Genomic DNA, 25192 nt, shown 5'->3' with positions numbered 1-25192 from the left:
ATTAGTCCGACTCGCCTGCTTTCCTCATTGTCCTGTAAATATTTGTTTCAGTATTTATTCTCTTCCCTTTTGAAACTTCCTAGTGAATCTGTTTCCAACAACCTTTCAGGTATTGTATTCCAGTTCACAGCAATTCACTGGATAGAATTTCCTCCGTATGCCTGTCCCATCATAGGCAAAGCATTTTTAGGCTCTTTTTCCCACATCTAACATATCCTAAGACTACTCATTTCCACATGAACTATCACCGCCTCAGCCCTTCCAATACCAAAGCTCTACAGCTTCAATCACTAATGTTCTCAAAATGGTCTCCTCTCCCCTTTTACAAATTGCAAATGGCCCCAAGGCAGCCACCACATTATCCTGCATGAGGCCTTGTTCACCGATCAAGCTGATTCTCAGTGATGAGCACCGGCTCCTAGTCCCTGAAAACAGTGTGTTTAAAGTTTTCATTCTCTGGTCTCTCCATGACCACATTCCACACTATCCTTCAGCCTTATATTCCCACCAGTCCCTCCACAACTATTCTGTCTGATCTTTTGGGCAACCAGCTCTTCACTTACAGCCAGCCCAGTCACATACACTCAAACTCCCTCTTAAACCCTGTCACTTCATCCATATAAAGGCAGGCTTGCATTTATATAGCACATTAGAAAGCAGAGTGCTGGCAAGGGTTACTTAGGCTTTATTACAAAGTAAAGTAGTGCAAGTGTATAAGGCCTCATCACCTGCAGTGCTCGCTGCAGTTCTGATCTCTTTACCCAAGGACGGTTATACGTGCCTTAAAGGGAGTGCAACTAAGATTTATAAGAACATAAGAATTCAGAGGAATAGGCCATTCAGCCCTTCGAGCCTACTCCGCTATTCAATGAGATCATGGCTGATCTACCACTTCAACACCATTTTCTTGCACTTACCCCGTATCTCTTCATATTTTTAATATTAGAAATCTATCGATCTCTGTCTTGAACATACTGAATGACTGAGCCTCCACAGCCCTCTAGGGCAGAGAATTCCGAAGATTCACCACCCTGTGAGTGAGGAAATCCCCCCTCGTCTCAGTCCTAAGTAACTTGCCTCTTTTTCAAAGACGGTTCTAGATCCCCCCCGCAAACCAGGAGAAACATCCTTCCTGTAACCACCCTGTCGAGCCGGAAAGCATTTTGCATGTTTGAATGAGATCACCTCTCTTTCTTCTAAACTACAGATAATAAAGGCCCAATCTATTTAATCTTTCCTCATTGGAAAATCTCTCCATCCCAGGAATTAGTTTGGTGAACCTACATTGCACTTCCTCTATGTCAAGTATATCTTTCCTTTAAGATAAAAGGAAATACATTCTGCAGATGCTGGAGATCTGAAATAAAAACAGAAAATGCTGGAAAAACTCAGCAGGTCTATCAGCATCTGTAGAGAGGGAAACACGGTTAACGTTTCAAATTCGTATGACTCATCTTTAGAGCTCTGAAGAGTCACGCGGACTCTAAACGTTAACACTGTTTCTCTCTCCACAGATGCTGTCAGACCTGCTGAGATTTTCCAGCATTTTCTGTTTTTATTTTATATTGTCTTTCCTTAAGTAAAGAAGCCAAAACGCTATACAATACTCCAGACGTGGTCTCACCAAGGCTCTGTACAATTGCAGTAAGACATCTTTACTCCAATATTTCAAATGCTCTTGTAATAAAGGTCAACATACCATTTGCCTTCCTAATTGCTTGCTGCATTTGCATGTTAACTTTCAGTGACTTATGAGCAAGGACACCCAGGTCCCTTTGGACATCAACACTTACCAATCTCTCACCATTTAAGGAATATTCTGTATCTGTTTTTCCTACCAAAATGGATAACCTCACATTTCTCCACTGTATTTCATCTGCAAAATTTTTTGCACCCTCCTCACAACTCACCTAGTTTTGTGACATCTGCAAACTTGGAAATGTTATATTTAATCCCCACATCCAAATCACTGATATAGATTGTGAATAGCTGGGACCTAAGCACTGATCCTTGCAGTATCCCACTAGTCAGCCTACCAACCTGAAAATGACCCATTGACAATGAGGTGTCAACCTGGTGAAGCTATAACACAGGACTACTTGCGTGCCAAACAGCACAAGCAACAAGTGATAGACAGTGCTAAGCAATCCCACAACCAACGGATCAGACCTAAGCTCTGTGGTCCTGCCACATCCAGTCGTGAATGGTGGTGGACAATTAAACAACTTGCTGGAGGAGGCTCCACAAATATCCTGATGCTCAATGATGGGGGAACCCAGCACATCAGTGCAAAGATAACGCTGAAGCATTTGCAACAATTTCAGCCAGAAGTGCCCAGTGGATGATCCATCTCAGCCTCCTCCAGAGGTCCCCAGCATCACAGATGCCAGTCTTCAGCCAATTCGATTCACTCCACGTGATATCAAAAAAACAGCTGAAGGCACTGGATACTGCAAAGACTACGGGCCCTGACAATATTCCAGTAATAGTACTGAAGACTTATGCTCTAGAACTTGCTGCATCCCTAGCCAAGCTGTTCCAGTACAGCTACAACACCTGGCTATGTAGAAAATTGCCCAAGTATGTCATGTACACAAAAAGCAGGACAAATCCAACCCGACCAGTTACAGCCCCATCTGTTTACTCTCTTTCATCAGTAAAGTAATGGAAGGGGTCATCAATAGTGCTATCAAGCAGCACTTGCTTAGCAATAACCTGCTCACTGACACCCACTCAGATCCTGACCTCATTACAGCCTTGGTTCAAACATGGACAAAGAGGAGAGAGTGACTGCCCTTGACATCAAGGCAGCATTTGACCGACTGTGGCATCAGGGTGCCCTAGCAAAACTGGAGTCAATGGGAATCAGGGGGGAAACTCTCCGTTGGTCAGTCATACCTAGCACAAAGGAAGATGGTTGTGGTTAAAAGCAAAAGAACTGCGGATGTTGGAAATCTAAAACAAAAACAAAAATACCTGGTTTAAGGGGGGTGGGACAAGTAGAGCTGGATAGATGGTCAGTGATAGGTGGATAAACAAAAATAAAAATACCTGGAAAAACTCAGCAGGTCTGGCAGCATCTGTGGAGAGGAACACAATTAACGCTTCGAGTCCGTATGACTCTTCAACAGAACTAAGTAAAAATAGAAAGGGGGAGGGTAGAGCTGGATAGAGGGCCAGTGATAGGTGGAGATAGCCAAAAGATGTCATAGACAAAAGGACAAAGAGGTGTTGAAGGTGGTGATATTATCTAAGGAATGTGCTAATTAAGGGTAGAAAGCAGGACAAGCAAGGTTTTTACTTAGTTCTGTTGAAGGGTCATGAGGACTCGAAACGTCAACTGTACTCTTCTCCACTGATGCTGCCAGACCTGCTGAGTTTTTCCAGGTATTTTTATTTGTTTTTCCACCTATCACTGGCCCTTTATCCAGCTCTACTCGACCCACCCCGCTTAAACCAGGTATTTTCATTTTTTTGTTTTGGATTTCCAGCATCCGCAGATTTTGTTTTTATTAAGGTACAGATAGCCCTAGTGGGGGTGGGGTGAAGGAATCGAAATAGGCTAAAAGGTAGAGATAAAATAATGGATGGAAATACATTTAAAAATAATGGAAATGGGGGGGGGGAAAGAAAAATCTATATGAATTATTGGAAAAAAAGGGGGGGATCGGAAAGGTGGTGGAGGAACAGCACCTCATCTTCCGACTAGGCACATAACAGCCTTCCGGACTGAATATTGAGTTCAACAATTTTAGATCATGAACTCTCTCCTTCATCCCCACCCCCTTTCCGATCTCCCCACCCCCCCCAATTTTTTCCCAATAATTTATATAGATTTTTCTTTTCCCACCTATTTCCATTATTTTTTAATGTATGTCCATCCATTGTTTTATCTCCACCTTTCAGCCTATTTAGATTCCTTCCCCCCACCCCATCCCCACTAGGGCTATCTGTACTTTGCTTGCCCTGCTTTCTACCCTTAATTAGCACATTCCTTAGATAATATCTCCACCTTCAACACCTTTGTCCTTTTGTCTATGACATCTTTTGGCTATCACCACTTATCACTGGCCCTCTATCCAGCTCTACCTCCCCTTAAACCAGCTTATATTTCACCTCTTTTCTATTTTTACTTAGTTCTGTTGAAGAGTCATATGGACTCGAAACGTTAACTATGTTCCTCTCCGCTGATGCTGCCAGACCTGCTGAGTTTTTCCAGGTATTTTTATTTTGGATTTTCAGCATCCACAGTTTTTTGCTTTTATCTCAGTGATAGGAGTTTGCCAAAAGATGTCATAGACAAAAGGACAAAGAGGTGCTGACGGTGGTGATATTAGCTAAGAAATGTGCTAATAGGTGACATTAAGGGTAGAAAGCAGGATGAACAAGGTACAGATAGCCCTAGTGGGGGGTGGGGTGGGGGGGAAGGGATCGAAATAGGCTAAAAGGTAGAGATAAAATAATGGATGGAAATACATTTAAAAATAATGCAAATAGGTGGGAAAAGAAAAATCTATATACATTATCGGAAAAAAAGGGGGGTGAGCGGAAAGGGGGTGGGGATGGAGGAGAGAGTTCATGATCTAAAATTGTTAAAAGTGCCTAGTTGGAAGATAAGGTGCTGTTCCTCCAGTTTGCGTTGAGCTTCACTGGAACAATGCAGCAGGCCAAGGACAGACACGTGGGCATGAGAGCAGGGTGGAGTGTTGAAATTGCAAGCGACAGGGAGGTCTGGGTCATGCTTGTGATGGCTGTGGTTGTTGGAGGTCAGTCATCTCTGTTCCAGGACACTGCTGCTGGAGTTCCTCAGGGTAGTGTCCTCAGCTCAACCATCTTCAGCTGCTTCATCAATGACCTTCCTTCCATCATAAGGTCAGAAGTGGGCATATTCGCTGATGACTGCAAAATGTTAAGCACCATTCGTGACTCCTCAGATACTCAAGAAGTCCCTGTCCAAAAGACCTGGACAATAACCAGGCTTGGGCTGACAAGTAGCAAGTAACATTCACAATGACCATCTCCAACAAGAGAGAATCCAACCATCACCCCTTGATGTTCAATGGCATTACCATCACTGAATCCTCCACTATCAACATCCCTGGGAGTTACCATTGACCAGAAACTGAACTGGACTAGCCATATAAACACTGCAGCTACAAGAAGTCAGAGGCTAGGAAAAGTGCGACAAATAACCCAACTCTTGACTCCCCAAAGCCATCTACAAGGCACAATTCAGGAGTGTGATGGAATACTCTCCACTTGCCTGGATGAGTGCAGCTCCAACAACACTCATGAAGCTTGACACCATCCAGGACAAAGCAGCCCACTTGATTGGCACCACATCCACAAATATTCTCTCCCTCCACCACTGACACACAGTAGCAGCACTGTGTACCATCTACAAAATGCACTGCAGGAATTCACCAAGGCTTCTTCAACAGAACCTTCCAAACCCACGACCACTACCATCTAAAAGGACAAGGGCAGCAGATAGATGGGAAAACCACCACTTGGAATTTCCCCTCCAAGACACTCACCATCCTGGCTTGGAAATATATCACCATTTCTTCACTGTCGCTGGGTCAAAATCCTGGAACTCCCTTCCTAACAGCGCTGTTGGTGGACCCACAACACATGGACTGCAACAGTTCAAGGCGGCAACTCACCACCACCTTCTCAAGGGCAACTAGGAATGGGCAATAAATGCTGGCCCAACCAGTGAAGCCCACACCCCATGAATGAATAAAAAAAAAATTCTTAATCTGTTTTCTGTCCGTTAATCAGTTCTCAATCCATGCCTGTATATTCCCCCCAATCTAATTTTATTTACTAACCTCCTGTGTGGGACCTTATCGAAAGATTTCTGAAAATCCAAGTACACCACATCCACTGGTTCCTCCTTATCTATTCTGCTTAATTGACCTGCCCACATAAAATGGCGGCCGGCCCTGTTTTGGCAGGGGAGTTCAGCTGCCTGCCTGTCACCGAGCCAGTGGGGCCCGCCCATCAAGGTCAAAATTCTGGCCTTGGTTTCCCTTTCTTAAATCCATGTTGGCTCTGCCCAATCACACCATTATTTTCTAAATGTCCTGTTATCACATCCTTTATTATTGATTGTAGCGTTCTCCCTACGACTGCTGTCAGGCTAATATGTGCATAGTTCCCAGTTTTCTCTCTCCTTCCTCTTTTAAACAGTGGGGTTACATTTTACACCTTCCAATCTGCAGAAACCATTCCAGTCAATTGGATTTTAAAAGATGATCACTAACGCATCTATTATCTCTACAGCCATCTCTTTCATCACTCTGGGATGTTGACCATACACTGGATGAGGCACTTGCCTATGAGAGATTGAGTTGCCTCAGTCTATATTACCTGGAGTTTAGAATGAGAGATGATTCATTGAAACATGTTGGGAGGATATTTTCCCTGGCTGGAGAATTTCAAACCAGGGGTTGTAGTCTCAGAATGAGAGGTCAGCCACGTAGACTGAAATGAGGAGAATTTCTTTTGCTCAAAGGCAACACTCCCTCCAAATTGTGTGGCTGCGCAGCAACCTGCAAGCTCCTGCGCAAAAGAACTTAAAGGGTTCCTGCTCTTAAACAAATTGGTCACGGGCTACAAAAAAACATTTAAGGATATGTTGCTCAAATGCTGTGAATCTTTGGAATTCTTTACCCAGAGAGTTGTGGGTGCTCAGTCACTGAGTATATTCAAGACAGGTAGATTTTTGGATTCTAAGGGAAATCAAGGGACCTGGGATAATGCAGGAAGCACCAGCTGAGACAGATCAGCTATAATCTTACTGAATGACAGTGCGAGCTCGATGGGCCTACACCCACCCCTATTTCTTATGTTCTTCCACAACCTATGATTCTGAAACCTCAGGACATCCAAAGCACTTAACAGTCAATGAAGCATTTCCGAAGTGCAGTCACTGTTGTAACATAGGAAACAACTAAAATGTTTCTTTTTAGACCAAGCCTTTGGCGATCCCGTACCTCTCTCATGACACAGTCCCAGACTCTTATTTATGTCCTATATTTTTCCTATCCCTACTCCGTGAAAAACATTGGGAGATTTTCTAAATTAATCAGGTTATATAAATGCAAGCTGTTTTTAGAGAGCTTGCAGTGGCACAACGACCCAAAGACCACCTCTTATGCTGCAATAGCTACAGTTTCATGTTCTATTCTGCAGAGCTAGTACCTTCAGAAACACCAAAAATTTACCAAATTAAAATATTCCTTTGGGATCCCACTGCCCTGACTCCAATCAATGGACACATGGGCTTTTTCCAAATGAGTTGCATGCAGCAGTGTCACGAATAGACAGCCAGAAGTTTATATGTCTTCATTATCAAAGACACTGATTTCAAGGCAAACACAGTCAGCATAATACAGGAGAGCAGTTTCACAATCCTCACCATATTTGCAGTTTGATTTTCTTTCCATCCAACTCAATGGTTCGGATTTTAAAATCAATACCTGAAAAGGACAGGAAACAAAAAGTTAGAACCACTTGTTACAGAATTACCCAGAACACAACCTCCTATCTAAACATTGCATATTTAAACTAGCTTTCCTGCTGTGCAATCAACACATTTAAATATGATTTTTTTTCTATCCTCTTTCATGTTCTATAGGCCTAATTTGGGGCATTGTACAACAGCAGTCTTGGGTGCTCCCGTGTTTCTCCCTCCACAGATGCTGCCAGGCCTGATTGAGTAACTTGTCCAGCTGGAAGCCATGAGCCTCTGCGTTCCCCACAATCCCCTCCCTAATACCTTAATCTCCTTTCTTCTGTAATTTGTAATAACTCTCAATAAGATTTTTATCTAGGCTGCCCACACAGCATCTCACAAAGGCAATATTCCTGAGGGTACCTAATTCCTCTTCAACAAATGGAAATTGTGCGAACGGAAGGAACCAGAACTGCAGATATCTCTGATGACTACGATAACAAAAAGCAAAATACTGCAATGCTGGAAATTTGAAACAAAAACAGAAAATGCTTGGGAAAATCAATTTAACATTTAACAGAGTTAACATTTCGAGACTGTATGACCAAAACATTAACTGTTTCTCTCTCCACAGGTGTTGTCAAACCTGCTGTGGTTTCTCAGCATTTTCTGTTTTTATTTCTAATGATAACGATCTGCATTAACTGCTTAACTAACGCGCCTCCTACCCCCTGGGCCCTGGGCCCCGGGCCGCGCGCCTCCTACCCCCTGGGCCCCGGGCCTCCTAAGCCCTGGGCCCCGGGCCGCGCGCCTCCTACCCCCTGGGCCCCGGGCCGCGCGCCCCCTAACCTCTGGGTCCGGGACCGCGCGCCTCCTACCACCGGGCCTCCTACCCGCTGGGCAGGGCCCCGCTCTCTCCTCCGCAGCCCAGGGCCCTGGATCCCGGAACCAGGCCCTGCGCTCTGTCCGCGGGCCCCGGCTCCGTACCGATGGTGGAGATGAAGGTGGTGTTGAAGGCATCCTCGGAGAAGCGGAACAGGACGCAGGTTTTCCCGACACCGCTGTCTCCGATCAGCAGCAGTTTGAACAGATAATCGTAGGTCTTCGCCATGGCCGCCTCCCGCGCCCAGCTCCGCCGGATGTCCTGCCTTCCAGCCTCTCATTGGCCTGTATTAGGCAGGCTCCCCCAATGATTAGTCAACGGAACGCGTCATGCCCACTATCCTGGAGCCGATTGGTTGGTACCATTGTCAATCACGAGAGGCCTCCCTCGGGTTTGACAACCGTTTCCGCCGGGAACCATCAATACTGACAAGAGGCCGAATCTCGGCTCTCGAGCACGTTTCGACAGGCTGCCTGCTGCAGGCCTCGAGCGCTCCCAGCTCAAGTGTCCGCTCAGCTGACTTTCTGAACGCCAGAGGTGAATGCGAGTGGCCAGCGACCTGGAGGACCGGGCCTATCCTCCGAGAGCCGGGGAGTGGAGCCTCTTGTCCCCCGAGAGCGCTCTTTGTGGCCTCCCGTGATTCCGGAAGTGAGGTCATGGTGAGGTGAGATTCCGTCCTGTTTGTGTGAAACGGAGAGGGGCCCGGGGCGGGGGACAGTTACCAGAAGCCGAGGCTTTGGCCTGCATCTGGTGCAGCTGGGGCCACTCACTAGGGGTCAGAGCCCACACCCCCCCCTCCCCACCCCGAGTGAGGAGCCCACCCCCCCCCCCACCCCGAGTGAGGAGCCCACCACCGCCCCCCCCTCCCTTACTGGTGTGAGGAGCCCCTCACACACCCCCCCCACTACTGGTGTGAGGAGCCTTTCACACACCCCCCCCTTACTGGTGTGAGGAGCCCACCACCGCCCCCCCCTCCCTTACTGGTGTGAGGAGCCCCTCACACACCCCCCCCCACTACTGGTGTGAGGAGCCTCTCACACCCCCCCCCCCCCCCTTACTGGTGAGAGGAGCCTCTCACACCCCCCCCCCCCCCCCTTACTGGTGAGAGGAGCCTCTCGCAACCCCCCCCCCCCCCTTACTGGTGTGTGGCGCCCCCCACCGCCCCCCCCCCCACTGGTGTGAGGAGCCCCCCCCCCCCCCCACCACCACTGGAGTGAGGAGCACCCCCCTTCCCCTCCAGTGTGAGGAGTCCCCTTCCCCCCTCCCCCCTTATCCCTTCCCCCCTTATCCCTCCCCCATTCCCCCTGCCCCCTCCAGTGTGAGGAGCCCCCCTTTCCAGTCTGAGGACCTCCCCCCTTCCAGTGTGAGGACCTCCCCCCCCCCCCCCCACCCGTTCGTGTGAGGAGCCCCCCCCCCCCACCCGTTCGTGTGAGGAGCCCCCCCCCCCACCCGTTCGTGTGAGGAGCCCCCCCCCCCCCCCGTTCGTGTGAGGAGCACCCCCTCCCCCCCCCCCCCCCCCCCCCCCCCCCCCCGTTCGTGTGAGGAGCACCCCCTCCCCCCCCCCCCCCCCCCCCCCCCCGTTCGTGTGAAGAGCACCCCCTCCCCCCCCCCCCGTTCGTGTGAGGAGCACCCCCTCCCCCCCCGGTTCGTGTGAGGAGCACCCCCTCCCCCCCCCGTCGGGGGAGCCCCCCCCCCCCCCAGTTCGTGTGAGGAGCCCCCCCCCCCCCCCCCAGTTCCAGTGTGAGGAGCCCCCCCCCCCCCAGTTCCAGTGTGAGGAGCCCCCCCCCCGTTCCAGTGTGAGGACCCCCGCCCCCCCGTTCCAGTGTGAGGACCCCCCCCCCCCCCGCCGTTCAAGTGAGGACCCCCCCCCCCCCCCGTTCCAGTGTGAGGAGCCCCCCCCCCCCCCTCAGTGCGGGGAGCCCCCCTCTCTCTCCCCCCCCCCCCCCCTTACAGTGCGAGGAGCCCACCCCTCTCCCCCCCCTCCCCGTTTCAGTGTGAGTTGCCCCCCCCACCCCGTTTCAGTGTGAGTTGCCCCCCCCCCACCCACCGTTCCAGTGTGAGGAGCCCCCCCCCACCCACCGTTCCAGTGTGAGGAGCCCCCCCCCACCCACCGTTCCAGTGTGAGGAGCCCCCCCCCACCCACCGTTCCAGTGTGAGGAGCCCCCCCCACCCACCGTTCCAGTGTGAGGAGCCCCCCCCACCCACCGTTCCATGTGGAGGAGCCCCCCCCACCCACCGTTCCAGTGTGAGGAGCCCCCCCCCTCTCCTCCCCCCTTCCAGTGTGAGGAGCCCCCCCCCTCTCCTCCCCCATTCCAGTGTGAGGAGCCCCCCACCTCTTCCCCCCCCCTTCCAGTGCGAGGAGCTCCCCCTCTCCCCCCCTTCCAGTGCGAGGAGCTCCCCCGCTCCCCCCCTTCCAGTGCGAGGAGCTCCCCCTCTCCCCCCCTTCCAGTGCGAGGAGCTCCCCCTCCCCCCCCACGTTCCAGTGCGAGGAGCTCCCCCTCCCCCCCCCTTCCAGTGCGAGGAGCCCCCCTCTCCCCCCCTTCCAGTGCGAGGGGTCCCCCCTCCCCCCCCTCAGTGCGGGGAGCCCCCCTCTCTCTCCCCCCCCCCCCCTTACAGTGCGAGGAGCCCACCCCTCTCCCCCCCCTCCCCGTTTCAGTGTGAGGTGCCCCCCCCCCCGTTTCAGTGTGAGTTGCCCCCCCCCCCCCGTTCAGTGTGAGTTGCCCCCCCCCCCCGTTTCAGTGTGAGTTGCCCCCCCCACCCCCGTTTCAGTGTGAGTTGCCCCCCCCCCACCCACCGTTCCAGTGTGAGGAGCCCCCCCCACCCACCGTTCCAGTGTGAGGAGCCCCCCCCACCCACCGTTCCAGTGTGAGGAGCTCCCCCCACCCACCGTTCCAGTGTGAGGAGCCCCCCCCACCCACCGTTCCAGTGTGAGGAGCCCCCCCCACCCACCGTTCCAGTGTGAGGAGCCCCCCCCACCCACCGTTCCAGTGTGAGGAGCCCCCCCCACCCACCGTTCCAGTGTGAGGAGCCCCCCCCACCCACCGTTCCAGTGTGAGGAGCCCCCCCCACCCACCGTTCCAGTGTGAGGAGCCCCCCCACCCGACGTTCCAGTGTGAGGAGCCCCCCCACCCGCCGTTCCAGTGTGAGGAGCCCCCCCCACCCGCCGTTCCAGTGTGAGGAGCCCCCCCCACCCGCCGTTCCAGTGTGAGGAGCCCCCCCCACCCGCCGTTCCAGTGTGAGGAGCCCCCCCCACCCGGCGTTCCAGTGTGAGGAGCCCCCCCCACCCGGCGTTCCAGTGTGAGGAGCCCCCCCCACCCGGCGTTCCAGTGTGAGGAGCCCCCCCCACCCGGCGTTCCAGTGTGAGGAGCCCCCCCCACCCGGCGTTCCAGTGTGAGGAGCCCCCCCCACCCGGCGTTCCAGTGTGAGGAGCCCCCCCCACCCGGCGTTCCAGTGTGAGGAGCCCCCCCCACCCGGCGTTCCAGTGTGAGGAGCCCCCCCCCACCCGGCGTTCCAGTGTGAGGAGCCCCCCCCACCCGGCGTTCCAGTGTGAGGAGCCCCCCCCACCCGGCGTTCCAGTGTGAGGAGCCCCCCCCACCCCGCCGTTCCAGTGTGAGGAGCCCCCCCCACCCACCGTTCCAGTGTGAGGAGCCCCCCCCCACCCGCCGTTCCAGTGTGAGGAGCCCCCCCCCACCCCCGTTCCAGTGTGAGGAGCCCCCCCCCACCCGCCGTTCCAGTGTGAGGAGCCCCCCCCACCCGCCGTTCCAGTGTGAGGAGCCCCCCCCCACCCGCCGTTCCAGTGTGAGGAGCCCCCCCCCACCCGCCGTTCCAGTGTGCGGAGCCCCCCCCCCACCCGCCGTTCCAGTGTGAGGAGACCCCCCCACCCGCCGGTTCCAGTGTGAGGAGCCCCCCCCCCCCCCCCGTTCCAGTGTGAGGAGCCCCCCCCCCTCTCCTCCCCCCTTCCAGTGTGAGGAGCCCCCCCCTCTCCTCCCCCCTTCCAGTGTGAGGAGCCCCCCCACCTCTTCCCCCCCCCCCTTCCAGTGCAAGGAGCCCCCACCTGCCCCCCCCTTCCAGTGCGAGGAGCTCCCCCTCCCCCCCCCTTCCAGTGCGAGGAGCTCCCCCTCCCCCCCCCTTCCAGTGCGAGGAGCTCCCCCTCCCCCCCCCTTCCAGTGCGAGGAGCTCCCCTCCCCCCCCCTTCCAGTGCGAGGAGCTCCCCCTCCCCCCCCCGTTCCAGTGCGAGGAGCTCCCCCTCCCCCCCCCTTCCAGTGCGAGGAGCCCCCCTCTCCCCCCCTTCCAGTGCGAGGGGTCCCCCCTCCCCCCCCTCAGTGCGGGGAGCCCCCCCTCTCTCTCCCCCCCCCCCCCCCTTACAGTGCGAGGAGCCCACCCCTCTCCCCCCCCCCCCCCAGTTCCAGTGTGAGGAGCCCCCCCCCCGTTCCAGTGTGAGGACCCCCGCCCCCCCGTTCCAGTGTGAGGACCCCCCCCCCCCCCGCCGTTCAAGTGAGGACCCCCCCCCCCCCCCCGTTCCAGTGTGAGGAGCCCCCCCCCCCCCTCAGTGCGGGGAGCCCCCCTCTCTCTCCCCCCCCCCTCCCCGTTTCAGTGTGAGTTGCCCCCACCCACCCCGTTCAGTGTGAGTTGCCCCCCCCCCACCCACCGTTCCAGTGTGAGGAGGCCCCCCCCCACCCACCGTTCCAGTGTGAGGAGCCCCCCCCACCCACCGTTCCAGTGTGAGGAGCCCCCCCCACCCACCGTTCCAGTGTGAGGAGCCCCACCCACCCACCGTTCCAGTGTGAGGAGCCCCCCCCACCCACCGTTCCAGTGTGAGGAGCCCCCCCCCCTCTCCTCCCCCCTTCCAGTGTGAGGAGCCCCCCCCCCTCCTCCCCCATTCCAGTGTGAGGAGCCCCCCCACCTCTTCCCCCCCCCTTCCAGTGCGAGGAGCTCCCCCTCTCCCCCCCTTCCAGTGCGAGGAGCTCCCCCCGCTCCCCCCCTTCCAGTGCGAGGAGCTCCCCCTCTCCCCCCCTTCCAGTGCGAGGAGCTCCCCCTCCCCCCCACTTCCAGTGCGAGGAGCTCCCCCTCCCCCCCCGTTCCAGTGCGAGGAGCTCCCCCTCCCCCCCCCCTTCCAGTGCGAGGAGCCCCCCTCTCCCCCCCTTCCAGTGCGAGGGGTCCCCCCTCCCCCCCCTCAGTGCGGGGAGCCCCCCCTCTCTCTCCCCCCCCCCCCTTACAGTGCGAGGAGCCCACCCCTCTCCCCCCCCTCCCCGTTTCAGTGTGAGGTGCCCCCCCCCCCGTTTCAGTGTGAGTTGCCCCCCCCCCCCCGTTTCAGTGTGAGTTGCCCCCCCCCCCCCGTTTCAGTGTGAGTTGCCCCCCCCACCCCCGTTTCAGTGTGAGTTGCCCCCCCCCCACCCACCGTTCCAGTGTGAGGAGCCCCCCCCCACCCACCGTTCCAGTGTGAGGAGCCCCCCCCACCCACCGTTCCAGTGTGAGGAGCTCCCCCCACCCACCGTTCCAGTGTGAGGAGCCCCCCCCACCCACCGTTCCAGTGTGAGGAGCCCCCCCCACCCACCGTTCCAGTGTGAGGAGCCCCCCCACCCACCGTTCCAGTGTGAGGAGCCCCCCCCACCCACCGTTCCAGTGTGAGGAGCCCCCCCCACCCACCGTTCCAGTGTGAGGAGCCCCCCCCACCCACCGTTCCAGTGTGAGGAGCCCCCCCACCCGACGTTCCAGTGTGAGGAGCCCCCCCACCCGCCGTTCCAGTGTGAGGAGCCCCCCCCACCCGCCGTTCCAGTGTGAGAGCCCCCCCCACCCCGCCGTTCCAGTGTGAGGAGCCCCCCCCACCCGCCGTTCCAGTGTGAGGAGCCCCCCCCACCCGGCGTTCCAGTGTGAGGAGCCCCCCCCACCCGGCGTTCCAGTGTGAGGAGCCCCCCCCACCCGGCGTTCCAGTGTGAGGAGCCCCCCCCACCTGGCGTTCCAGTGTGAGGAGCCCCCCCCACCCGGCGTTCCAGTGTGAGGAGCCCCCCCCACCCGGCGTTCCAGTGTGAGGAGCCCCCCCCACCCGGCGTTCCAGTGTGAGGAGCCCCCCCCACCCCGCGTTCCAGTGTGAGGAGCCCCCCCCACCCCGGCGTTCCAGTGTGAGGAGCCCCCCCCACCCGGCGTTCCAGTGTGAGGAGCCCCCCCCACCCGGCGTTCCAGTGTGAGGAGCCCCCCCCACCCGCCGTTCCAGTGTGAGGAGCCCCCCCCACCCACCGTTCCAGTGTGAGGAGCCCCCCCCCACCCGCCGTTCCAGTGTGAGGAGCCCCCCCCCCACCCGCCGTTCCAGTGTGAGGAGCCCCCCCCCCACCCGCCGTTTCCAGTGTGAGGAGCCCCCCCCACCCGCCGTTCAGTGTGAGGAGCCCCCCCCACCCGCCGTTCCAGTGTGAGGAGCCCCCCCCACCCGCCGTTCCAGTGTGCGGAGCCCCCCCCCCACCCGCCGTTCCAGTGTGAGGAGACCCCCCCCCCACCCGCCGTTCCAGTGTGAGGAGCCCCCCCCCCCCCCGTTCCAGTGTGAGGAGCCCCCCCCCTCTCCTCCCCCCTTCCAGTGTGAGGAGCCCCCCCCTCTCCTCCCCCCTTCCAGTGTGAGGAGCCCCCCCACCTCTTCCCCCCCCCCTTCCAGTGCGAGGAGCCCCCCCTGCCCCCCCCTTCCAGTGCGAGGAGCTCCCCCTCCCCCCCCCCTTCCAGTGCGAGGAGCTCCCCTCCCCCCCCCTTCCAGTGCGAGGAGCTCCCCTCTCCCCCCCCTTCCAGTGCGAGGAGCTCCCCCTCCCCCCCCCCTTCCAGTGCGAGGAGCTCCCCCTCCCCCCCCCGTTCCAGTGCGAGGAGCTCCCCCTCCCCCCCCCTTCCAGTGCGAGGAGCCCCCCTCTCCCCCCCTTCCAGTGCGAGGGGTCCCCCCTCCCCCCCCTCAGTGCGGGGAGCCCCCCCTCTCTCTCCCCCCCCCCCCCCTTACAGTGCGAGGAGCCCACCCCTCTCCCCCCCCCCCCCGTTTCAGTGTGTGGTGCCCCCCCCCCCCGTTTCAGTGTGAGTTGCCCCCCCCACCCCGTTTCAGTGTGAGTTGCCCCCCCCCCACCCACCGTTCCAGTGTGAGGAGCCCCCCCCACCCACCGTTCCAGTGTGAGTAGCCCCCCCCCACCCACCGTTCCAGTGTGAGGAGCTCCCCCCCACCCACCGTTCCAGTGTGAGGAGCCCCCCCCCACCCACCGTTCCAGTGTGAGGAGCCCCCCCCACCCACCGTTCCAGTGTGAGGAGCCCCCCCCACCCACCGTTCCAGTGTGAGGAGCCCCCCCCACCCACCGTTCCAGTGTGAGGAGCCCCCCCCCACCCACCGTTCCAGTGTGAGGAGCCCCCCCCACCCGCCGTTCCAGTGTGAGGAGCCCCCCCCACCCGACGTTCCAGTGTGAGGAGCCCCCCCCACCCGCCGTTCCAGTGTGAGGAGCCCCCCCCACCCCGCCGTTCCAGTGTGAGGAGCCCCCCCCACCCCGCCGTTCCAGTGTGAGGAGCCCCCCCCACCCGCCGTTCCAGTGTGAGGAGCCCCCCCCACCCGCGTTCCAGTGTGAGGAGCCCCCCCCACCCGCGTTCCAGTGTGAGGAGGCCCCCCCTAACCCGCCGTTCCAGTGTGAGGAGCCCCCCCCACCCGGCGTTCCAGTGTGAGGAGCCCCCCCCACCCGGCGTTCCAGTGTGAGGAGCCCCCCCCCACCCCGGCGTTCCAGTGTGAGGAGCCCCCCCCACCCGGCGTTCCAGTGTGAGGAGCCCCCCCCACCCGGCGTTCCAGTGTGAGGAGCCCCCCCCACCCGGCGTTCCAGTGTGAGGAGCCCCCCCCACCCGGCGTTCCAGTGTGAGGAGCCCCCCCCACCCGCGTTCCAGTGTGAGGAGCCCCCCCCACCCGGCGTTCCAGTGTGAGGAGCCCCCCCCACCCGGCGTTCCAGTGTGAGGAGCCCCCCCCCACCCGCCGTTCCAGTGTGAGGAGCCCCCCCCACCCCGTTTCAGTGTGAGTTGCCCCCCCCCCACCCACCGTTCCAGTGTGAGGAGCCCCCCCCACCCACCGTTCCAGTGTGAGGAGCCCCCCCCACCCACCGTTCCAGTGTGAGGAGCTCCCCCCACCCACCGTTCCAGTGTGAGGAGCCCCCCCCACCCACCGTTCCAGTGTGAGGAGCCCCCCCCACCCACCGTTCCAGTGTGAGGAGCCCCCCCCACCCACCGTTCCAGTGTGAGGAGCCCCCCCCACCCACCGTTCCAGTGTGAGGAGCCCCCCCCACCCACCGTTCCAGTGTGAGGAGCCCCCCCCCACCCGCCGTTCCAGTGTGAGGAGCCCCCCCCACCCGACGTTCCAGTGTGAGGAGCCCCCCCCACCCGCCGTTCCAGTGTGAGGAGCCCCCCCCACCCGCCGTTCCAGTGTGAGGAGCCCCCCCCACCCGCCGTTCCAGTGTGAGGAGCCCCCCCCACCCGCCGTTCCAGTGTGAGGAGCCCCCCCCACCCGCCGTTCCAGTGTGAGGAGCCCCCCCCACCCGGCGTTCCAGTGTGAGGAGCCCCCCCCTACCGCCGTTCCAGTGTGAGGAGCCCCCCCCACCCGGCGTTCCAGTGTGAGGAGCCCCCCCCCACCGGCGTTCCAGTGTGAGGAGCCCCCCCCACCCGGCGTTCCAGTGTGAGGAGCCCCCCCCACCCCGGCGTTTTCCAGTGTGAGGGAGCCCCCCCCACCCCGGCGTTCCAGTGTGAGGAGCCCCCCCCCACCCGGCGTTCCAGTGTGAGGAGCCCCCCCCCCCGGCGTTCCAGTGTGAGGAGCCCCCCCCACCCGGCGTTCCAGTGTGAGGAGCCCCCCCCACCCCGGCGTTCCAGTGTGAGGAGCCCCCCCCACCCGGCGTTGTCCAGTGTGAGGAGCCCCCCCCACCCGGCGTTCCAGTGTGAGGAGCCCCCCCCACCCCGTTTCCAGTGTGAGGTGCCCCCCCCCACCCACGTTCATTGTGAGGTGCCCCCCCCACCCACCGTTCCAGTGTGAGAGCCCCCCCCACCCACCGTTCCAGTTGGAGGAGCTCCCCCCACCCACCGTTCCAGTGTGAGGAGCCCCCCCACCCACCGTTCCAGTGTGAGGAGCCCCCCCCCACCCACCGTTCCAGTGTGAGGAGCCCCCCCCACCCACCGTTCCAGTGTGAGGAGCCCCCCCCACCCACCGTTCCAGTGTGAGGAGCCCCCCCCACCCACCGTTCCAGTGTGAGGAGCCCCCCCCCACCCGCCGTTCCAGTGTGAGGAGCCCCCCCCACCCGACGTTCCAGTGTGAGGAGCCCCCCCCACCCGCCGTTCCAGTGTGAGGAGCCCCCCCCACCCGCCGTTCCAGTGTGAGGAGCCCCCCCCACCCGCCGTTCCAGTGTGAGGAGCCCCCCCCACCCGCCGTTCCAGTGTGAGGAGCCCCCCCCCACCCGCCGTTCCAGTGTGAGGAGCCCCCCCCACCCGGCGTTCCAGTGTGAGGAGCCCCCCCCCACCCGGCGTTCCAGTGTGAGGAGCCCCCCCCACCCGGCGTTCCAGTGTGAGGAGCCCCCCCCACCCGGCGTTCCAGTGTGAGGAGCCCCCCCCACCCGGCGTTCCAGTGTGAGGAGCCCCCCCCACCCGGCGTTCCAGTGTGAGGGAGCCCCCCCCACCCGGCGTTCCAGTGTGAGGAGCCCCCCCCACCCGGCGTTCCAGTGTGAGGAGCCCCCCCCCACCCGGCGTTCCAGTGTGAGGAGCCCCCCCCACCCGGCGTTCCAGTGTGAGGAGCCCCCCCCACCGGCGTTTCCAGTGTGAGGAGCCCCCCCCACCCGGCGTTCCAGTGTGAGGAGCCCCCCCCCACCCGGCGTTCCAGTGTGAGGAGCCCCCCCCACCCGCCGTTCCAGTGTGAGGAGCCCCCCCCCACCCGCCGTTCCAGTGTGAGGAGCCCCCCCCCCACCCGCCGTTCCAGTGTGAGGAGCCCCCCCCCCACCCGCCGTTCCAGTGTGAGGAGCCCCCCCCACCCGCCGTTTCCAGTGTGAGGAGCCCCCCCCCACCCGCCGTTCCAGTGTGAGAGCCCCCCCCCACCCGCCGTTCCAGTGTGAGGAGCCCCCCCCCCACCCGCCGTTCCAGTTGTGAGGAGCCCCCCCCCACCCGCCGTTCCAGTGTGAGGAGCCCCCCCCCCACCCGCCGTTCCAGTGTGAGGAGACCCCCCCCACCCGCCGTTCCAGTGTGAGGAGCCCCCCCCCCCCGTTCCAGTGTGAGGAGCCCCCCCCCCTCTCCTCCCCCCTTCCAGTGTGAGGAGCCCCCCCCTCTCCTCCCCCTTCCAGTGTGAGGAGCCCCCCCACCTCTTCCCCCCCCCCCCTTCCAGTGCGAGGAGCCCCCCCCCTGCCCCCCCCCTTCCAGTGCGAGGAGCTCCCCCTCTCCCACCCTTCCAGTGCGAGGAGCTCCCCCTCCCCCCCCCTTCCAGTGCGAGGAGCTCCCCCTCCCCCCCCCCCCTTCCAGTGCGAGGAGCTCCCCCTCCCCCCCCCCTTCCAGTGCGAGGAGCTCCCCCTCCCCCCCCCCCCGTTCCAGTGCGAGGAGCTCCCCCTCCCCCCCCCCCCCTTCCAGTGCGAGGAGCCCCCCTCTCCCCCCCTTCCAGTGCGAGGGGTCCCCCCTCCCCCCCCCTCAGTGCGGGGAGCCCCCCCCTCTCTCTCTCCCTCCCCCCCCCCCCCTTACAGTGCGAGGAGCCCACCCCTCCTCCCCCCCCTCCCCGTTTCAGTGTGAGGTGCCCCCCCCCCCCGTTTCAGTGTGAGTTGCCCCCCCCCCCCCCCGTTTCAGTGTGAGTTCCCCCCCCCCCCCCCCCCCCGTTTCAGTGTGAGTTGCCCCCCCCCCACCCCGTTTCAGTGTGAGTTGCCCCCCCCCCCACCCACCGTTCCAGTGTGAGGAGCCCCCCCACCCAACCGTTCCAGTGTGAGGAGCCCCCCCCACCCACCGTTCCAGTGTGAGGAGCCCCCCCCCACCCACCGTTCCAGTGTGAGGAGCCCCCCCCCACCCGCCGTTCCAGTGTGAGGAGCCCCCCCCCACCCGCCGTTCCAGTGTGAGGAGCCCCCCCCACCCCGCCGTTCCAGTGTGAGGAGCCCCCCCCACCCGCCGTTCCAGTGTGAGGAGCCCCCCCCCACCCGCCGTTCCAGTGTGAGGAGCCCCCCCCACCCGCCGTTCCAGTGTGAGGAGCCCCCCCCACCCGCCGTTCCAGTGTGAGGAGCCCCCCCCACCCGCCGTTCCAGTGTGAGGAGCCCCCCCCACCCGCCGTTCCAGTGTGAGGAGCCCCCCCCACCCGCCGTTCCAGTGTGAGGAGCCCCCCCCACCCGCCGTTCCAGTGTGAGGAGCCCCCCCCACCCGCCGTTCCAGTGTGAGGAGCCCCCCCCACCCCGCCGTTCCAGTGTGAGGAGCCCCCCCCACCCGCCGTTCCAGTGTGAGGAGCCCCCCCCACCCGCGTTCCAGTGTGAGGAGCCCCCCCCACCCGCCGTTCCAGTGTGAGGAGCCCCCCCCACCCGACGTTCCAGTGTGAGGAGCCCCCCCCACCCGCCGTTCCAGTGTGAGGAGCCCCCCCCACCCGCCGTTCCAGTGTGAGGAGCCCCCCCCCACCCGCCGTTCCAGTGTGAGGAGCCCCCCCCACCCGCCGTTCCAGTGTGAGGAGCCCCCCCCACCCGCCGTTCCAGTGTGAGGAGCCCCCCCCCACCCGCCGTTCCAGTGTGAGGAGCCCCCCCCACCCGCCGTTCCAGTGTGAGGAGCCCCCCCCCACCCGCCGTTCCAGTGTGAGGAGCCCCCCCCCACCCGCCGTTCCAGTGTGAGGAGCCCCCCCCCCACCCGCCGTTCCAGTGTGAGGAGCCCCCCCCACCCGCCGTTCCAGTGTGAGGAGCCCCCCCCACCCGCCGTTCCAGTGTGAGGAGCCCCCCCCCCACCCGCCGTTCCAGTGTGAGGAGCCCCCCCCACCCGCCGTTCCAGTGTGAGGAGCCCCCCCCACCCGCCGTTCCAGTGTGAGGAGCCCCCCCCACCCGCCGTTCCAGTGTGAGGAGCCCCCCCCACCCGCCGTTCCAGTGTGAGGAGCCCCCCCCACCCGCCGTTCCAGTGTGAGGAGCCCCCCCCCACCCGCCGTTCCAGTGTGAGGAGCCCCCCCCACCCGCCGTTCCAGTGTGAGGAGCCCCCCCCACCCGCCGTTCCAGTGTGAGGAGCCCCCCCCACCCGCCGTTCCAGTGTGAGGAGCCCCCCCCACCCGCCGTTCCAGTGTGAGGAGCCCCCCCCACCCGCCGTTCCAGTGTGAGGAGCCCCCCCCACCCGCCGTTCCAGTGTGAGGAGCCCCCCCCACCCGCCGTTCCAGTGTGAGGAGCCCCCCCCACCCGCCGTTCCAGTGTGAGGAGCCCCCCCCACCCGCCGTTCCAGTGTGAGGAGCCCCCCCCCACCCGCCGTTCCAGTGTGAGGAGCCCCCCCCACCCGCCGTTCCAGTGTGAGGAGCCCCCCCCCACCCGCCGTTCCAGTGTGAGGAGCCCCCCCCACCCGCCGTTCCAGTGTGAGGAGCCCCCCCCCCCACCCGCCGTTCCAGTGTGAGGAGCCCCCCCCCCCACCCGCCGTTCCAGTGTGAGGAGCCCCCCCCCCACCCGCCGTTCCAGTGTGAGGAGCCCCCCCCCCCACCCGCCGTTCCAGTGTGAGGAGCCCCCCCCCCACCCGCCGTTCCAGTGTGAGGAGCCCCCCCCCCACCCGCCGTTCCAGTGTGAGGAGCCCCCCCCACCCGCCGTTCCAGTGTGAGGAGCCCCCCCCACCCCGCCGTTCAGTGTGAGGAGCCCCCCCCACCCGGCGTTGCAGGTGTGAGGAGCCCCCCCCCCACCCGCCGTTCCAGTGTGAGGAGCCCCCCCCCCCCACCCGCCGTTCCAGTGTGAGGAGCCCCCCCCACCCGCCGTTCCAGTGTGAGGAGCCCCCCCCACCCGCCGTTCCAGTGTGAGGAGCCCCCCCCACCCGCCGTTCCAGTGTGAGGAGCCCCCCCCCACCCGCCGTTCCAGTGTGAGGAGCCCCCCCCACCCGCCGTTCCAGTGTGAGGAGCCCCCCCCACCCGCCGTTCCAGTGTGAGGAGCCCCCCCCACCCGCCGTTCCAGTGTGAGGAGCCCCCCCCACCCGCCGTTCCAGTGTGAGGAGCCCCCCCCACCCGCCGTTCCAGTGTGAGGAGCCCCCCCCACCCGCCGTTCCAGTGTGAGGAGCCCCCCCCACCCGCCGTTCCAGTGTGAGGAGCCCCCCCCACCCGCCGTTCCAGTGTGAGGAGACCCCCCCACCCGCCGTTCCAGTGTGAGGAGACCCCCCCACCCGCCGTTCCAGTGTGAGGAGCCCCCCCCCACCCGCCGTTCCAGTGTGAGGAGCCCCCCCCACCCGCCGTTCCAGTGTGAGGAGCCCCCCCCACCCGCCGTTCCAGTGTGAGGAGCCCCCCCCACCCGCCGTTCCAGTGTGAGGAGCCCCCCCCACCCGCCGTTCCAGTGTGAGGAGCCCCCCCCACCCGCCGTTCCAGTGTGAGGAGCCCCCCCCACCCGCCGTTCCAGTGTGAGGAGCCCCCCCCACCCGCCGTTCCAGTGTGAGGAGCCCCCCCCACCCGCCGTTCCAGTGTGAGGAGCCCCCCCCACCCGCCGTTCCAGTGTGAGGAGCCCCCCCCACCCGCCGTTCCAGTGTGAGGAGCCCCCCCCACCCGCCGTTCCAGTGTGAGGAGCCCCCCCCACCCGCCGTTCCAGTGTGAGGAGCCCCCCCCCACCCGTCGTTCCAGTGTGAGGAGCCCCCCCCACCCGCCGTTCCAGTGTGAGGAGCCCCCCCCCCCCCCCCCCCCACCTTCCAGTGTGAGCAGCCTCCCCCCCCCCCCCCTTCCCGTTCCAGGTTGGGGAGCCCACCCCTCCCCCCCGTTCCAGTGTGAGGAGCCCACCGCCCCCCCCACCACCGTTCCAGTGTGAGGAGCCCCTCCCTCCCTCCCCCCACCTTCCAGTATGAGGAGCCCCTCCCTCCCTCCCTCCCCCCACCTTCCAGTGTGAGGAGCCCCTCCCTCCCTCCCCCCACCTTCCAGTGTGAGGAGCCCCTCCCTCCCTCCCCCCCACCTTCCAGTGTGAGGAGCCCCTCCCTCCCTCCCCCCACCGTCCAGTGTGAGGAGCCCCTCCCTCCCTCCCCCCCCCCCACCTTCCAGTGTGAGGAGCCCCTCCCTCCCTCCCCCCCACCTTCCAGTGTGAGGAGCCCCTCCCTCCCTCCCCCCACCTTCCAGTGTGAGGAGCCCCTCCCTCCCTCCCCCCACCTTCCAGTGTGAGGAGCCCCTCCCTCCCTCCCCCCACCTTCCAGTGTGAGGAGCCCCTCCCTCCCTCCCTCCCCCCACCTTCCAGTGTGAGGAGCCCCTCCCTCCCTCCCTCCCCCCACCTTCCAGTGTGAGGAGCCCCTCCCTCCCCCCACCTTCCAGTGTGAGGAGCCCCTCCCTCCCTCCCTCCCCCCACCTTCCAGTGTGAGGTGCCCCTCCCTCCCTCCCTCCCCCCACCTTCCAGTGTGAGGAGCCCCTCCCTCCCTCCCTCCCCCCACCTTCCAGTGTGAGGAGCCCCTCCCTCCCTCCCTCCCCCCCACCTTCCAGTGTGAGGAGCCCCTCCCTCCCTCCCCCCACCTTCCAGTGTGAGGAGCCCCTCCCTCCCTCCCCCCACCTTCCAGTGTGAGGAGCCCCTCCCTCCCTCCCCCCACCTTCCAGTGTGAGGAGCCCCTCCCTCCCTCCCCCCACCTTCCAGTGTGAGGAGCCCCTCCCTCCCTCCCCCCACCTTCCAGTGTGAGGAGCCCCTCCCTCCCTCCCCCCACCTTCCAGTGTGAGGAGCCCCTCCCTCCCTCCCCCCACCTTCCAGTGTGAGGAGCCCCTCCCTCCCTCCCCCCACCTTCCAGTGTGAGGAGCCCCTCCCTCCCTCCCCCCACCTTCCAGTGTGAGGTGCCAACCCCCCCCCCTCCTCCTCTCCACCCCCCCCCCCCCCCCCCCCCCCCCCCCCCCCGGAGTGAGGGTTGGTGTGGGTAAATTAGTGTTAAAGCGTATTAATGATATAAATATGGTAAATACGTGTTGACAGCACCATGTAACTTTATGCATTGAGCTATTTGTAGAAGAAACCATTCATATTTTTGCAAAGCTGTCAATTAGAAACTGCAGGGCAAACAAACAGTTTGGAGAACGAGTCTGAATCACAGAATCCATTACCATTCCTATCACCGTTTTGATGTCTTTTGCTTTGTAGGGCCCATCTTTGCTGGTTTAATGACAATGGAACCAGAAGCAGAATTACCAGAGATCCCACTTGCTTCCAACGTAAAGCAAGAGCCCATAGGAAAAGCACCAGCGGCCAGCTTAGATCATTCATGTCCCTCAGCATTCAGTGGCATGATCCAGGAAAATGGCAGGGTGCCTTCGACTCCAGAGGTGAAAGGGCCTGAGACTGCCCAGTGGACAGAGTGTCTGAACACTGAACATTCCTGCTTTTCAGAGGAGCTCAAGCTCGCTTTGCAAAGTGACCGGAACCTCGTACGGAGCTACACTTACACGAGTGATGACTCTTCTAGCGCTGGAGATTCCTCTCCATCTTCCGGCACTAATCTCGCTGAATCTGAGGAACTATCATCAGAGGAGAATGAAGGGAGGATGACACTGTGGACGGGAACCTACAGGTAGGAATTTCCAGCTTGACAAAACCGATCATGGTTCAAGGGCTTCAGGTGCAACTGGTATCCCAAAGTGAGAAGGGGGTGGGATAGGAAACAGAATGGCAGGAATAACGAATGCATCAGAGCTTAAGAATCGTAGAATCATAGCTTATGGCACAGAAGAAGGCCACTTTTAAAAAAAAAAAAATTCATTTATTGGCTAGGCCAGCATTTATCACCTTTGAGAAGGTGGTGGTAAACTACCTCCTGGAACCGCTGCAGTCCATGTTAGTGCTGTTAGGGAGGGTATTCCAGGATTTTGACCCAGCGTCAGTGAAGGAACAGTGATATATTTCCAAATCAGGATGGTGAGTGACTTGGAGGGGAACTTCCAGGTGGTGGTGTTCCCATGTATCTGCTGCCCTTGTCCTTTGAGGTGATAGTGGTCGTGGGTTTCTAAGATGCTGGCTAAGGAGCCTTGGCAAGTTCCTGCAGTGCATCTTGTAGATTGTACACACCCATTGTTTGTCGGTGGTGGAGGGAGTGAATAAAAACAGAAAATACTGGAAAAACTCAGGTCTAACAGCATCTGTTGAGAGAAAAATAGAGTTAACATTTCAAGTCCACATGACACTTCTTCAGAGCTAAGGAGAAGTAAAAATGTGATGAAATTTATACTGTTTAAGGGAGGGGGAGCAGGTGAAGCTGGTTGGAAGGCCAGCGATAGGTGGAGGCAAAGGAGTGATTGACAAAGATGTCATGGACAAAAGGACAAAGAGGTGTTAATGATAGTGATACTGGCTAAAGGAGATACTGATAGTGGCATTAAGATAAGAAAACAGGTGATAGCAGGACAAGGGAAAGCACTCTGAAAAGGACAACATGAACAATTGACAGGTGGCCCTTGTGGGTGTGGGGAGGGGATGGTGGTGGAGAAAAAAAGGTCAAAAATAGGATAAAAGGTGGGGATAAAATGAATAAATGAATGAAAATGAAAATAAATAAAAATAAGTGGATAAAAAATAAAAATGAATATTGAGAAAAGGGTAAAAAAGAGGTGAGGATGGAGGAGAGAGTTCATGGTCTGAAGTTGTTAAACTCGTTAAGTCCAGAAGGCTGTAAAGTGCCTAATCGGAAGATGAGGTGCTGTTCCTCCAGTTTGCGTTGGGCTTCGCTGGAACATTGCAGCAGGCCAAGGATGAACGTGTGGGCAT

The 25192-nt window shown here is 61.1% G+C and overlaps 2 protein-coding genes across 11 annotated transcripts in view; one reads left to right on the top strand and one right to left on the bottom strand.

The window, feature by feature from the left end:
* LOC121287407 (ras-related protein Rab-8A) overlaps positions 1-8758 on the bottom strand; it is a 28935-nt gene extending 20177 nt beyond the window's left edge. Inside the window, exons 1-2 of one of the 5 annotated variants that reach the window (XM_041205256.1) lie at positions 8356-8758; positions 7427-7487 (exon numbers count right to left, since the gene is read on the bottom strand). In XM_041205256.1, coding sequence (XP_041061190.1) covers positions 7427-7487; positions 8356-8482 — 188 coding nt within the window. In that variant the 5' untranslated portion in view covers positions 8483-8758. The remainder of the gene's footprint in view (positions 1-7426; positions 7488-8355) is intronic. The other 4 variants (XM_041205254.1, XM_041205251.1, XM_041205255.1 and 1 more) reach the window with 4 other exon arrangements.
* The window catches only part of LOC121287405 (E3 ubiquitin-protein ligase arkadia-C-like), a 129937-nt gene continuing 113349 nt past the window's right edge, over positions 8605-25192 (top strand). For all 6 annotated transcript variants that reach the window (XR_005945185.1, XR_005945186.1, XR_005945187.1 and 3 more), the window contains exons 1-2: positions 8605-9009; positions 23576-24002. Coding sequence is in view for 3 of the 6 variants with exons in the window: in XM_041205250.1 (XP_041061184.1) it covers positions 23596-24002 (407 nt within the window). In the remaining 3 variants the exon portion in view is untranslated. The remainder of the gene's footprint in view (positions 9010-23575; positions 24003-25192) is intronic.

Source organism: Carcharodon carcharias, chromosome 14 (assembly GCF_017639515.1).
Source record: "Carcharodon carcharias isolate sCarCar2 chromosome 14, sCarCar2.pri, whole genome shotgun sequence".
Taxonomy (NCBI): Eukaryota; Metazoa; Chordata; class Chondrichthyes; order Lamniformes; family Lamnidae; genus Carcharodon; species Carcharodon carcharias.
Note: the sequence above shows the minus strand (reverse complement) of the source record. Positions and strands in the feature narration are given on the sequence as shown.